General features: G+C 42.0%; 1 protein-coding gene across 3 annotated transcripts in view; it reads right to left on the bottom strand.

Annotated features, from left to right (window-relative positions):
* The window catches only part of Ankfn1 (ankyrin repeat and fibronectin type III domain containing 1), a 384,869-nt gene that overhangs the window by 117,349 nt on the left and 254,024 nt on the right, over positions 1-13,496 (bottom strand). For all 3 annotated transcript variants that reach the window (XM_076936037.1, XM_034506546.2, XM_076936038.1), the window contains exon 6: positions 906-1,100. In XM_076936037.1, coding sequence (XP_076792152.1) covers positions 906-1,100 — 195 coding nt within the window. The remainder of the gene's footprint in view (positions 1-905; positions 1,101-13,496) is intronic.

Here is a 13,496-nt window from a genome sequence, read left to right as displayed (position 1 = left end):
TTTCTCTCTCTCTCTCTCTCTCTCTCTCTCTCTCTCTCTCTCTCTCTCTCTCTCAGAGTCAGCTCATTTGCTCGGATTTTTTTGAGGCTGAGGCTTTCAAAGGGTGGGACTGACTTTTCTCTTTATATTTGGAAGTTAAACTACAATTCTTTTAGTTGCTTAAACAAAATCTTTTAGAATGAGATCTCAGTGCTTTGCAAGCGTTTGAGTTGTACATCTTAGTTTTAATGAAGTCTTCTGGGATAAGGTAAAAATATTATAGAATCCAAGTTTAGCGTGTCTGAAACACCTGAGCTGGATATGTTCTTGCATCAGGGGCTTCACACAGCAACATCCTGCATTACTGCCAGTAAGTGTTATCCTGGACTGTCTTACCCAAGCAAAGGGAACTGGTACCAAAAATGGAAATGTTGATAAAAGCAGAATTCATGGGCCAGTTGACCTATCTTTCTCTGTTGTGTTAAGTTCAGTTTATGGTTCTCTAGTTAAAAAAAACAAACAAACCATACAGTAGAGAATGGAAAACACCTTAAACTTGAGCTTGAAGCAGAAGCTGAACAAACAGGCAAATAAATATTTTTCCAACTCCACATCCAAAAATACAGCCACTTCGGCCATCAGACCATGGGGTCTTTAGGCATTAGGGCATAGCTCTGGGAAGTGCTACACGGGTCGGTAGGGATGTGGTAGAGGGAGGCCAGAAAGCACCCAGAGCTCAAGGCTGTGGCCAGAGAGCCAATCAGGAGCCAGAAAATCAAGCAAGACAAAAGACCCATTTACAACCTCCCAGAGCTCTGGCCCCAAACAGGCTGACAACAGTCATCTACAGCTGGAGAGTTGAAAAATGAAATCAGTAAAAGACCTGGCTGTCTCAAACCAAAGCTCAGCCTCTTGCACATACTCACGTGCATGTTCGAAGCCGGTTTTCATGCGTCTGTAGAGCCGGTACCTCCACTCCCAGGCCTTCAGCTGCTTCTCCTTCTCTGTGTTGTCCAGGGTGAAGCCTTCATTCTCCACCTGAGCAGACAGCTCACTCACCCTGTCCTGGGCCTCCTGGACCAGTGTGTTGAGATGCATTGCTCTGCTTTCCAGGCTGACAACTGGGAGAAAAAGAGTCAGGATGACAGCTGTCCTTGGGAAGTGCAATGGCTTAGGCTGGGTCTCTTCTCGTTTGAAAAACTCTTGAGATCTGTGTTTCTTATCAACAATCTTACTATGACAAAGCCTAATATGACATTCGCTATCTAGTGGCAAATTCATCAAATTAAGACATTCCCATTGCTCCGTGGTCAACTTGTCCCAGGCTTCCCACTGAGCTCCTTTTGCATACTTAGCCACAATTGTATTGGTGACATTTGGAGGGACAGACACCTGAGACAAGGCCAAGAAGGCTGTGGGACAAATTCTCCGGTCAGATTACATTCTACCAGAGTTAATTTTTTTTCTTTTCTTTTTTTATGAGTTATAATATCTTTAATTTTGATTTTCCCAATTTATTACCAATTATAGCATAACACATGAATATCTATGTTAAGAATTTGAAAATGCACATGAAGTTACAATTTAAAGTAGACAACTAAATCAGAGTTTACAGTCTTCTCCTGTATAATCAAACTTGTTAGATAGTATTCAGACCAGCCAGGTATAAAAGTCTCAATCAACTTAAAACGTCAAAACATCTTGGCCAATTTTTGTCTAAAAATGGGACACAAGATACAAAGAATAACAAATTCAAATAACATGGCTTCCACATCAAAAGGTCTAAGAGAAGCAGTACTAGACTCTGAATCCTACCTCTGCTCTGTGGACTTTCTGTGATAAAAATATCAAGGAGCGCCATTCTCTGAGGAGACCCTCACACTTTCAATGCTAACACAGATTTGATTTTCTAAAGGAACGTTTGGTGGAATCCAGCTCAAAATTTCTGCCCTTATCCCATTTTTCTTAGCATAGAGAAAACTTTGCATGCGCACCTTAGAATTCTATTAGTATTAACCAATTTGTACACTGCTAATAAAGTGTCTCAGACTGGTGCCACATCTGAACTAGTCGACTCTGATGGCTGAATCTTACCTACATTGATCTTTGATTGTGGTCTGGTCACAGGAATGCACCTTCTCCAGAAATATCCATGTCCCTGAGGGCAAGGCTTACTAGAGGTTTGTATTTGGATCTTACTGATGCATCCCAAGCCTCAATTGGCTTACATCATACTGTTTACTCAGTCTGCCCTATGTGGTCAGATGTATACCCGTGGTAAAAGTTGTCCATTCTTGTGCTTGCCTTTGAGGCTCTTTCCTGTGGTCTGCATGGGAGTATCTGCTTAGGTGGTCACCTGTCACTTCTAAGGAGCCCCTCCCAACCAGTGGCAAGACAGGAGACAGTTTCATTCTGGAATGGTGGTGGAAGACCACAGGAACAGAGACGTAAGTCAGAGGCAAGGTCTGCAGATGTGTTACTGGAATGTGTCTGACACTCCCTGTGAGAATGTGTCTGACACTCCCTGTGACCAAAACAATATTTCTTTCTGATGAGTGGGAAGCAAAACCCACCCATTTCATTCTTTATAATTAATGGGGAAATATTACGAAGATAACTCAAGTGAAAATGTGTTAGGCGTATTTTGAAATGGAAATTAGGTGGTTGTATATTCAGATACTCTGTGTTCATAAGCATGTCTGCGTTAATTACAGGAAATGAATACTAATTTATTATTGCCCCTGAGAACCATCAGTCTAAATTTATTTACAGATGAGGTCAATGAAAAATTAGCCGAGTCTTTTTTTTTCCCCCTCTTTTTCTTTTCTTCTTTCTTCTTAGAGTCACTGCTCAGAACACCCGGGACTGTGTTCTGCTGCAGGCTTGGCATGGTTAATGAATGTTGTCGTAGCAGTCAATCATGTACTCGAAATACTGTCACGCTCCCTTTTTTAAAGCCTCAGTCATGAGCCATGACAGAAAAATAAACAAATAAATATAAAGCCAAAAAAAACTCTTTGACTGAGCAGCTACACTGTGCAGAATCCCCCCGGGAAGGCTAAAGGGGGCCAGAATAAATGGTAATGTAAGTGCCGGGATGTAGAGAGGCTATGGTGCTGTATGAATAGGAGTGTACTGGGGGTGGCTGGGGGGGGGGGAATGCACACACACACACACACACACACACACACACACACACACACACACACACGAGCACACACTCCAGTGGAAAAATTGGCAATATTAGTAGCCTCAAGGTGCAATTTCCTGGAGCAGTTAGGACTGACAGGCCAGTGCTAAATGCTGTTAATTTAACTAACTTCAGATTAATGGTAGAGCCTGCTATGACTGAAGTCCTCAAACACAGTCTCATTATAGGCTTGCTGGGAAGGCCCTAAATATAGGCATTGACAGTTTAAAACAAATTCGTATACATTTGTGTATTTTTAGACATGGTTAGGCGTCAGGGTTTGTGTCAGAGTTTTCAAGTTGATTAATTGACCCAGTAACTGCACCCTCTCTCCCGCCGCCCCCTCCTTCTTCCACTCCAAATTACAGAGAAAATGGGGGAATTGTCCTTGTTAAGTTATTCAGTGGGTCTTTTATTGTAAGCCTGATGTTTGAATTGCATGCATGCGTCAACACTCGGGTGATAGGCACATGATTTATAAAAATAAATTTTTCTAATACTATGAAATCCCCCCTATTAATTTTTATATCCACAACTGTTATTACGGGTGGGAATCCCAGGTGGCATTTCAGATGGACAGCTTCTCTTGAGGTCTATGCATGGCTCTCCCTCCCTGCACCCCCATCCTGACATTTTTTTCTGCATTCCCTGGCGTAACATTTAGCCAGGCACCCTCTGCTCCTTCGGTCCTCTTCCTCACACGAGGCAGTTTTGCCCTTTCAGAATCTATCAAGAAAGCACTTTAAGCCTTCACAGCCAAGTGCACAGTCCATGAGGGGCTACAGCACAGTGTCCTGCAAAATGGGATGGCTCTGTGGTGATAGCGGCTAGGGTAGGAATTGGTGGGCATCTCTAGAACCACAGTATTCCAGTGTCTGTGTTTTTCTAGAACATTGGTTTCTATGTGCAGAATTGAGTGGAAACAAACTGTTTAGAAATGAGAGTTGTGTTTATTATGGAGAAGAATTGGGGTGGGGGGGGCTGAAAATCGGAGATTTGTTTTATTTGAAAAAGAGAAAGTATTTTGAAATTCCCCCTCCCCAGGCTGAATCCCAGGTGTCACCAAGACTGTGCTCACTGACCTCCGTTGTTACAGGTAATTATGTGGACAAATCTCAAAGGCACGAGGCTGAGCCTCTGTTCTCTAACCGTCTCACCAGGCAAATCTTTATGTTTTTTTTCCTATGGATTTTTTAATAGCTTAATAAAACACTCTTTTGAAAGTTTTTTTTTTTTTCTACCAAACCAGCTGACTTATAAAGCAGTCATGTTTCTGCCTATTATTAATGACCCATTTAACTGCCAATAGCAGCATCTGTTCAGATGAGATAATCAAGCTAACTGGGTTAATTTACTTTAGGCAAAAGCAAGTGAATATGATAATTATATCAGGCTGGGTAATTTTTATCAAGAGCAGAAATGTGATAGGGTAGGTTTTGACACCCTAGAGATTGTTTTGAAACCTATTTGCTTGTTTTTATTTATTTATTTATGATATGATTTGCCTTGAGAACGAGAACCTTTTTCACTCTCCCTATTTTAAAGACTGAAAGAAGTCAAAATCCAGGAAAGCAGGATTAGTTAATCGCAGCCTTCTTAACCGCCACCAAGAACTCAGAGAATTCTCACTAAATCACATGGAATATGAATCAGCGTATTATTGATATATTGCAGTTTCCCAGTCACTTTTCAGCTTGTAATTGGCACACTCACTTTGGCTGGCTGGTAGGGCGTGAGTGGAGAGGGTCGGGAGGCCCGTTTTCTGGAGGATTCTTCCTCCTCATCCATTTCTCTCTATCTTGGGTCTCTCTCTTCCTCTTTTGCTTCTACACATCTGTCTGTTTTCTTTGCCAGCCTGGCGCACTACTGATCTCTGCAAGCTTTAGCCTCTTCTGTCTCCTGTCAGTCGATCCCCTTCTCCAACCCAGGGACTGTCTCTCCGAGCACAGCCATAGCCAGCACAATAGAGGGTCTGTGGGTGTGTGGCAAGCCGTCCGGCTGGGGTAAGACCACTTCATGGCTCCTGAAACAGGCTCCCTGCTATTGTGGTGTTTAATTATCAACAGTATTTCTACCACCCAGTGCTTCAGAGTGGGAATTTGTTATAAGACCTACCCAGCTAATTAACTATGAGATGGGGGTGGGGTGGGGGTAGGGAGGTGGGGCAGGAACTTGGTGTTCAAAGAATACAATTAGGGTTACTGTTTAAATCCTGAGATAAATAGTGATGGGAGGCTGAATGGACTCTGTCAAGTGCTGGAATCCGGCTTAGCAATTGCAAATCCTTACGATTTCATCATTTTACTCTTAACTCACAACTTGGGAATCGAGGCCTGGTAGACAATTACACAAACTTCGAAAGTATGAATGACGGCAACAGGCAAGTTAATTTGAATATTTGAATGTTTTATTATGTGTCTTTGTGTGGGTATGTGCCTGTAGATTCAGGATGCCTTGAAGTTGGAGTTACAGGGTTCTATGAGCCACGAGATGTTGAGGTGTCAGTGCTGGGAACTCAGCATAGGTCCCCCGAAGGAGCAATACTCACTCTGAACCGCTGAGTCGTCTCCCCAGCTCTGCTCCTAATTTTAATTTCTCATAGAAGATTTGAGGGAATAATTTATTTGATTTTCTTGAAAAAAAAAAAAAAAAAACAAAAGGAATACATTCCTCTTTAATGATGATATGCCATTTTGCAATTGAACACAACTTTTTATTGTCCGGTATTTTCTTCTTTCTTGCTCTTCCCTGCAGCCCAGGCTGTTCTCCTGCCGTTGCCTTCCAAGTTCTGGGATTAAAGGCATGCACCACCACTGCACAGAATTTTCCATTTTCTTATTGATGATATAAATAAGACTCTTAAGACAAGCACTTCATCTCGCTGATAGAAGGACCTTATGCTCAGTTTAGGTGTGTCTTCTTACAGCTCTGCCAGCCCTGGACCCTCTTTGTCTTGCAAATTCACTTCCTTCTAAGGTGGCCACATCCATCCCTAAGCAGCCTTGAACATCCTTATCTTTAGCAGAAATATGCTTTTTAAAGCATTGTTTCCAAGAGTGGAGAGAGATACTCCTTGTCAGGAAGTGATGATCCTAGAAATCACGTGGTATCCTTAATCGATGTTCCCGTTCCAGAGACATCCACCTGTCTCACACTCAGAATGATTTTCTCCTAGTTCCATCTGTTTGCCTGCAAATTTCATGACGCCACTTTTTAAAAAACAGCCTAGTAATACTCCATTGTGTAAACACACCACGTTTCCTTTATCCATTCTTCGGTTGACGGACATCTAGACATGCTGTATCTTTTTAAACAAGACATGATGAACAGCCAGCCACAGGAGCTCAGGCCCTGACATCACTACTGTTCCTCATTCCACATTTGACTGCCTCTTTTTGCAGCAGATACAGTCCCACACCTTCTAATTGCATTCCCAGACCTCAGCCACCCTGGATAGCCACAGGTCACCTTCTTTGCCTACAAGGTGGCCATAGCTTGAATAAATTCCGTCCCTTCTGCCTGAGATTGGCTGTTTGCTTATTGCTGTATTTGGGAACCAGTGAGTGACCAGATGCTGGGCAGCTGAACCCTCAATAGAAGAAAAGGTTCACACATGTCTTGGCTTCTGGATTCTTCTCTTGGTTTCTTACTGTGCTGGAGAGAAGCACGTAAAACAAATGGTCTTTCTGAGACAGTTTAGTGTTTTGTCTCTGTGTATATGCCTGGAAGTGTTTATAAAGTTAAAATGCTTTTTAGTCTTTAAAGAAAAAAGGCATATATAGTTTTAGCCAGTCCCTCCACCATGTTGAACACAAGGTTCTTATCTGTAAAACTGGTTTGACAATGATGCCCACCTCACAAACCATGCTAAGTTAACGATAATCTCCACACAGGTTTTTATTAGTATTACTTCTATTTGATTTTTAGAGACACACATAAAATAAATTCAAATGCTTGTTGTTATGAAATAGCTTTGTATTTTTTCCATCAAAAAATAATCACTTGTTCCAGAGCTTAAAAAAAAAAGTTTTTTCCAGATACTTTTTTGAAACATAACACATGCATAAAGGTTGTCAAAGTGAACTCTATCTGTTATTTCTAGGAAGAAAACGAAGTCACTTCAGTATAAACCTTGCACTGAGAGCCAACATCCTCTGGGCAACCAAGAAGGCCAGTTAATAAGATTTATCTTTGTTGATCATAGATGATAACCTTTGAGCAATTCTGCAGCTAACTTGGCCTAAGGTAGTAATGCCAAAGAAAGTAAGACAATATATCTTAGTGATTAGAGGTTTGAAATTAAAGACACCCTTACAGTAAAGGGGCTCAACAATCAGGTCTGATCTGCTTGTCTTGTTGAGATCCAGAACTCAGAGCCCATTTTGGCTTCTTTTCGGTCCAAGAGTCCAGCTGCAAAGGCTATGGAGATCTAGCGACTGTTTTCTTTTAACTGCCACTGGATGTTCTCGGGCCTAACACACCTGGGCAAGGTCTCTGGCGTGCCATGCCCCTCTCAGCTGCAGTCCAGAGTGTGGCTCTGCAAAGTCTCTGTTACAGAAGTCAGGACTGGTGAATCCTGTGTTAATGGGCCCTCCCACCCAGGGCTCCCTAAATTCAAAGGGGGAAAACAAACACACCACATGTTTTTGCCAAGTTCCTTAAGGAATCTAGATCAAGTTTGAGTCTGATGATTCTTTCTACCAAGGATCCTTTCCACACCATCCACAACATACAGTCTAAAGCCACATTAATAGAATTTCCTCACACTAACATTAAAAACAGGTGAAATTAGGTGAAAAAAAAAATGTATTGTAGCCAACTCAACAGGTCCAAAATGTTAATATTTCAATGTGTAACCAGTGTAAAACTAGACATAGCCTAGTCCTTTGTTTTATACTAAGCCTTTGAAAGCCATAAGTTTCATATTTCTAATGCTTTTCAATTTAGGCTACATATATTTTTAAAAATAAATTTCATTTTAGAGTGTGAATTGACAATTTATAAGTGTATGCGTTAACAGGGTATGAAGTGATTTATTAATACAATGTGAAATTTGGTTAATTAATGCATATGCATCATTTGAGAGCTTTACTTTTGGTGATAATAATATTTAATTTACTTTCAAAGAAATATTTAAGTGTACAATATGATTAACTATACAGGAAACAGATTGAAAACACAGTCCTCTGTTTAAATGAGATTTTTGTATCCTCCAACTATCAGCGCTCCGTATTTCTCTGCCCCCCCAGCCCCTGTGACCCCTGTTTTCTTTTCTGTTGCTGTGAATCCAGTTTTGGGTTCCCTGTATAAATCAAGTCATATGGCACTTGCCTAGGATATTTCACTTGGGATGAGGCTCTCCGATTGCATCCTTGGGATCACAAAACAGAATTCCCTCTCTCATCAAGAAGGAGCCATACTTCATTGTGTGTCCAGATCCCATTTCTCTCATCAGTCTAGCTGCTGGTGGATTTCCATTACGTGGCTGCCATGGACAGGGCTGCAGTGGATAAGGGAGTGTGGATGTCTGTTTGACAAACAGTCCAAATCTTCTGGGTAAACACCCAGAAGTGGGATTGTTGGATCATAGGATAATACTATTTTTAGTGCCTTTTTTTTTTTTTTTAAATGCCAAGTAAGAAATCCAGGACATCACATATGCTAAGCATGTGCCCTGCCAGTGGGCCACATCCTTAGACCTATTTTTAGTTGTCAGAGGAAATGCCATATATTTCCCACATTGTTTATACCAAGTTCTATTCCCCACCAAGAGCATAAGAGGTCCCCTTTCCACATCTCACCAACACTTATTTTTTTTTTATTGTTGTTGTCTTTTTTTAAAAGAGCAGTTCTGACAAGTATAAAATTACATCTTGCTGTGGTTTTTCCTTGAATTTCTCTAAGGTTAGTGCTACTGAGTACGTCCTCACATTCCTGTTGGCCAATGTACGCCTTCTTTTGAGGGTGTCTGCTCAGGAGTCTTGCACATTTCTTAACTGATGCTTTAATTTGAATTCCTTCCATATTTTGGGCATTGACCCTCTCAGTAGATGTGAGCTTACAGATAGGACCCTCTCCTTACACGTGTGTTTACAGATACCTCTGCCCCCTGCTTGTTTCTTCTCCAAGTTGGCATTACTGTCCAATGGATATTTAGTTTGATGTTATTTCTGCAACTCACCCCCCACCACCTTACCTATTTTTGTCTTTTGTTACTCATGCTTTTGGGGTCAAATATGAAACATTATTGTCTAGACCAAGATCGTGGAGTTTCTCCCTTGTCTTTATATGTAAGTTTATAGTTTAGTCACATATTTAGGACTTTAATACACTATGAGCTGATCTGTGTATGGTGTTAAGGTAGGGGTCTGATTCCTTCTCATGCTTGGGGATATCCAACACCACACCATGCCTAGAGAGCCTATACTTCCTCCCTTGTTGATACATTCTTGACTCCTTTGTTAACAAACAGTGGGCTAAAGTGTGAGCTTATTTGGGAGTTCTCCATTTCATTCCACTGACCATTGGACTGGGCATATTATACGCGTGACTAACATCTATGTTGCACATGACGTTTGGCAGCAGAGTTCAACAAACTTTGAAAACTGTGGTGTTGGGGGTGTCAGTACATACAATCCACAGGGCTGGTACTGTTTATCTTGACACAGAAACTGTGTAGCAGATGGTAAACATTTAAATTCTTTGCCAGAAGCTCCTGGATTTTTTTTTTCTTTTTCTGAGAATGATACTGAGTGACATTTGGGGGTGGGGGTAGTGAGAGGGTGTTTGCAGCATGAACAAAGTACTTGACAGGTACTGTTCTGTTACAGTCATAACTGCCCTAGATGAAGAGTGTAAAAGTCAGCCTTCCAGTAAGATCCACGGACCTTCGACTTTTCCAGCATTCAACATCGTTGTGGTAGGGTTGGTCACAATAGTGTTAGTCACATTAGTCACATTAGATAGCATTGGACACATCTAAGGTTAGGTGGCAAAGAACACTTTTTTTCTGCCTTGGTTGATCTTTCTCACCTTCTCAGAACTTTAACACTTAGGAAAGCCAATTGCCAAGTCATTGGTTCGCCACACGGAGAGACCCATGTAGCCAGGGATGCAGAGCTCTTGCCAGCTGTAGCTCTGAGTGAGTGATGGGGCAGATTCTATAACTCAATTCAATAGTGAGGTGATAGCCATTTTATAGATAGCCTGAGCATCCACTCCGGTCCCACATTTCTAATCCATAGGAACTGAGATAAATGCCATCATTTGCTAAGTTTGGGGGTGATTTAATATCTATATCTATATTATCTAGTGATATAGATAATAGCTAACATAAGATTATGTCCATCTTATAGATAAAGAAACCAAGGCATGAAAAGGCTAAAGATTTTTTTTTCTTACAAAGTATCAAGATGTGGAATTTGAAACCAGAACTCCTTGAGTCCAGAAACTTATTTTTTAGCCTGTGCTAAGGATTTGATCTAAAAGCGTCATCCCCAGTGGTTATCTTACATGGTGTGGTGGTGAGTGTGTGCTGAATGGGGAGATGTATAAAGACCTTCTGAACCAATAACAATGGGAATCTTAGGAATTAAGGATAAGAAGCTAGACCACAGATAGGAGCACAAAAAGGTATTGATAAAGGCCGTCAAAGGCATTGTTCAGCTCTCTCTGTAATATTTTAGGTTTTGACAAGGAGAGCTTATTCAATGTGGGGAGCATTTAAAAATTCAAAGCAAAAGACTCCCAAAGGAAGGAAATCCTGTCATTTGCAATAATGTGGATGAGCCTGTAGAAACCACAGGATCATAAGTGTATATATGTGATGCGAACCTTAAAATGTCCAGTTCACACACTTAGGGAGTGGAAGGTTGTTTGCCAGGCGCTGGAGGCTGGAGAGGTGAGATGGCATATATCAAAGGGTGTAAACTTCCAGTTAGAAGTTTAGCAAGTTCTGGGGAATCTATGTGCAACATGAATCATGCCAAGTGTGCTAATGAATTTGATTATGGTAATTACTCTGCAGTGTATACAAATATCAAACCCTTATGCTTTGAAGATAATCACATTTCCCCTGTCAATCAAATATCTCAAAATTAAGAGAAAGAAGCTGTTGTTGAAGAGCAGGTGATTGAAACTGACACTGAGGCCACCTGAGAGTAATTATTCAGAGACATAGAATAGGGTCAAAGTCACCCCACCTTTGGTGAAATCCTTGCCTAAGGATTAAGATGTTAAGATGTTAAACTGTTGTTAAGATGTTGAAAATATAGTGGTTGAGATTCAAAGTCTTCAAGCATCTCAACTAAAGCTGAGATCCAGGACAAGGTCCCCGTGGCAAGATAGTGTGGCATGTGCAAAGGACAGAAGGGTGACACACTGTGGGAGGCAAGCTTTGGGGAACAGACTTGTAAGTCAGGGTGAGGTTTTATACCCCTCTTTTAATGGGGCAGATAAAAATATGTGATTCACTCAGGAGGTCCACTTAGGACTCATTTTCTCATATTCTTAATGGCAGCAAATCTTCGTCTCTTGAGAGTTACCCAGTCTGTAGTACAGGGAGAGTGATGACGTTGGGCAGTGCCGTTTTTGGAACAAAAATCGGGTGTCACTAATCAACCAGTCTGGTTTTCTCATGCACGGACTCTGAAGACAATCCCAAAAGTGTTTCAGGCAGTGGGAGCGCTGTTGGAGTGAGCGTGGCGTCTCCCAGGAGGGCCCCGGTCAAGACTAACATTGGCTTGGGTTGCAGACTTTCTGCTGCGTTTGTTTACACAAAGCCGGCCTCATTAGTTTATAGTCACACCTCTTAGACACAGCCTGCACCGTTCTCAGACTCCAGGCTACGGCAGAAATGAGGGGCACATCCTGTGCGCTGGGGTTGCAGCACAGGGGTCTGTACTGTCTGCAAGTGACAGTTGCTCTGTGGTGGTATTGTACACAAGTCCCTGAATATAATGATTCTGGGAGGCACAGGCTGCTTTTAAGGTGTGGGAGTGGCTCACCATGCAGTAGTCTGGAAGGATCTGGAGAGACAGGAAGATGCAAGTCAAGGGAAAGAGAAGGGAAGCTTACGCTGAGGAGTACCCCATACATGGGGGAGTATCCCGCAGTTTTGCTAGTCCACATCATCGGACAGTGAAAAGTGAAAAAACAAGCCAAGTACACTGAGAATCAAACTTAGCAACCGTGTCTAGAGAATCATAGGAACGGATTCAACGCAAAATACCCCAAAGCATAAGTCCCTGGGAAATTGACATCATTCCCTCCTTTAGATAGAGATGTCAGACGATTAAAGTTTCTATCGATGCTTTGCTTTCTGAGTATCTAGTATGTCTTTGGTACTTGGACCAAAGGATGAGGCAAAAATGCACAAATACCACCAGATCTGCACACGACAGGAATCCTAAGGAGCTAGTGGTGGTATTGGCAGGCTTTCGTGGTAGCAAAAGAATGGCAACCTCAAATAAGGAAGACTCTCACCGGCCATGGGCTGTGACTAGTGCATGAAGTGCGGGGGGGGGGGGGGGTGGGGGGGGGTGGGGGGGTGGGAGGGGATGATGCTAAGTTAGGTAGAGAGAGTGGTTTGGTTGAGGCTTCTATATACAAGAACAGCAAGGCTTTCTCGGATAGCAGCTGCTCCACAGAGCATAAGTCTTGGCTACTGGAAAGCAATCAATGCCCAGAGCGAAAGTCCTGTGGTTCCCATGCTTAGGGTGGTCTCTAGCGGCAGTCCTTCCAGGTTCTGGCCTGTTTCCTAGGGTCTTCCAAGCTTGTGGGGAATGCCCCTTCAGTTAACAGCCAAGAGTTTCTCAGCGGGAGTGAGTGTTACAGTAGCTCCCCTGGAGTTAGCTGAGTTTCACTTGCCATCAGTTTGGTTCCATAGAGCCAACTCTGGGCCAAATGTATTCTATGAAAAATCCCTTCAATAAACAGCTCATACAGCTTTAATTGCATGCTGTTCTGGGTGGTGGGATCAAGTCTGGTGCTGTCCTCCTTTATACCGCCTGGGGTGTGAATCATCTCTTTGTCCATAGTACCTGTGATGTGTCCATTATCCACCCATTAGCCATGAAGTAGCTGTCTCCAAGAATCAGATTGACTTCCATGACATTTTGGTGCTTGGGTTCAAAATTAACTTTTATTTGGCTGAGTAGTGTTTCCCGAGGTGAGGAGGTAATAATAGTAAATTGTTATATTTTATTACTAGTGTTATTGCTAGTCTCTTATTGTGTGTATAGGAGAAACATTACATGTAATTACATATAGTGTTAAATATAGTGATAAACATAAAGACATAGATGCTGCTATACAGTTTTAAGCATCG

This window comes from Arvicanthis niloticus, chromosome 6 (genome assembly GCF_011762505.2).
Source record: "Arvicanthis niloticus isolate mArvNil1 chromosome 6, mArvNil1.pat.X, whole genome shotgun sequence".
Taxonomy (NCBI): domain Eukaryota; kingdom Metazoa; phylum Chordata; class Mammalia; order Rodentia; family Muridae; genus Arvicanthis; species Arvicanthis niloticus.
The sequence above is the reverse complement of the archived record's forward strand: the minus strand, read 5'-3'. Positions and strand labels throughout refer to the sequence as shown.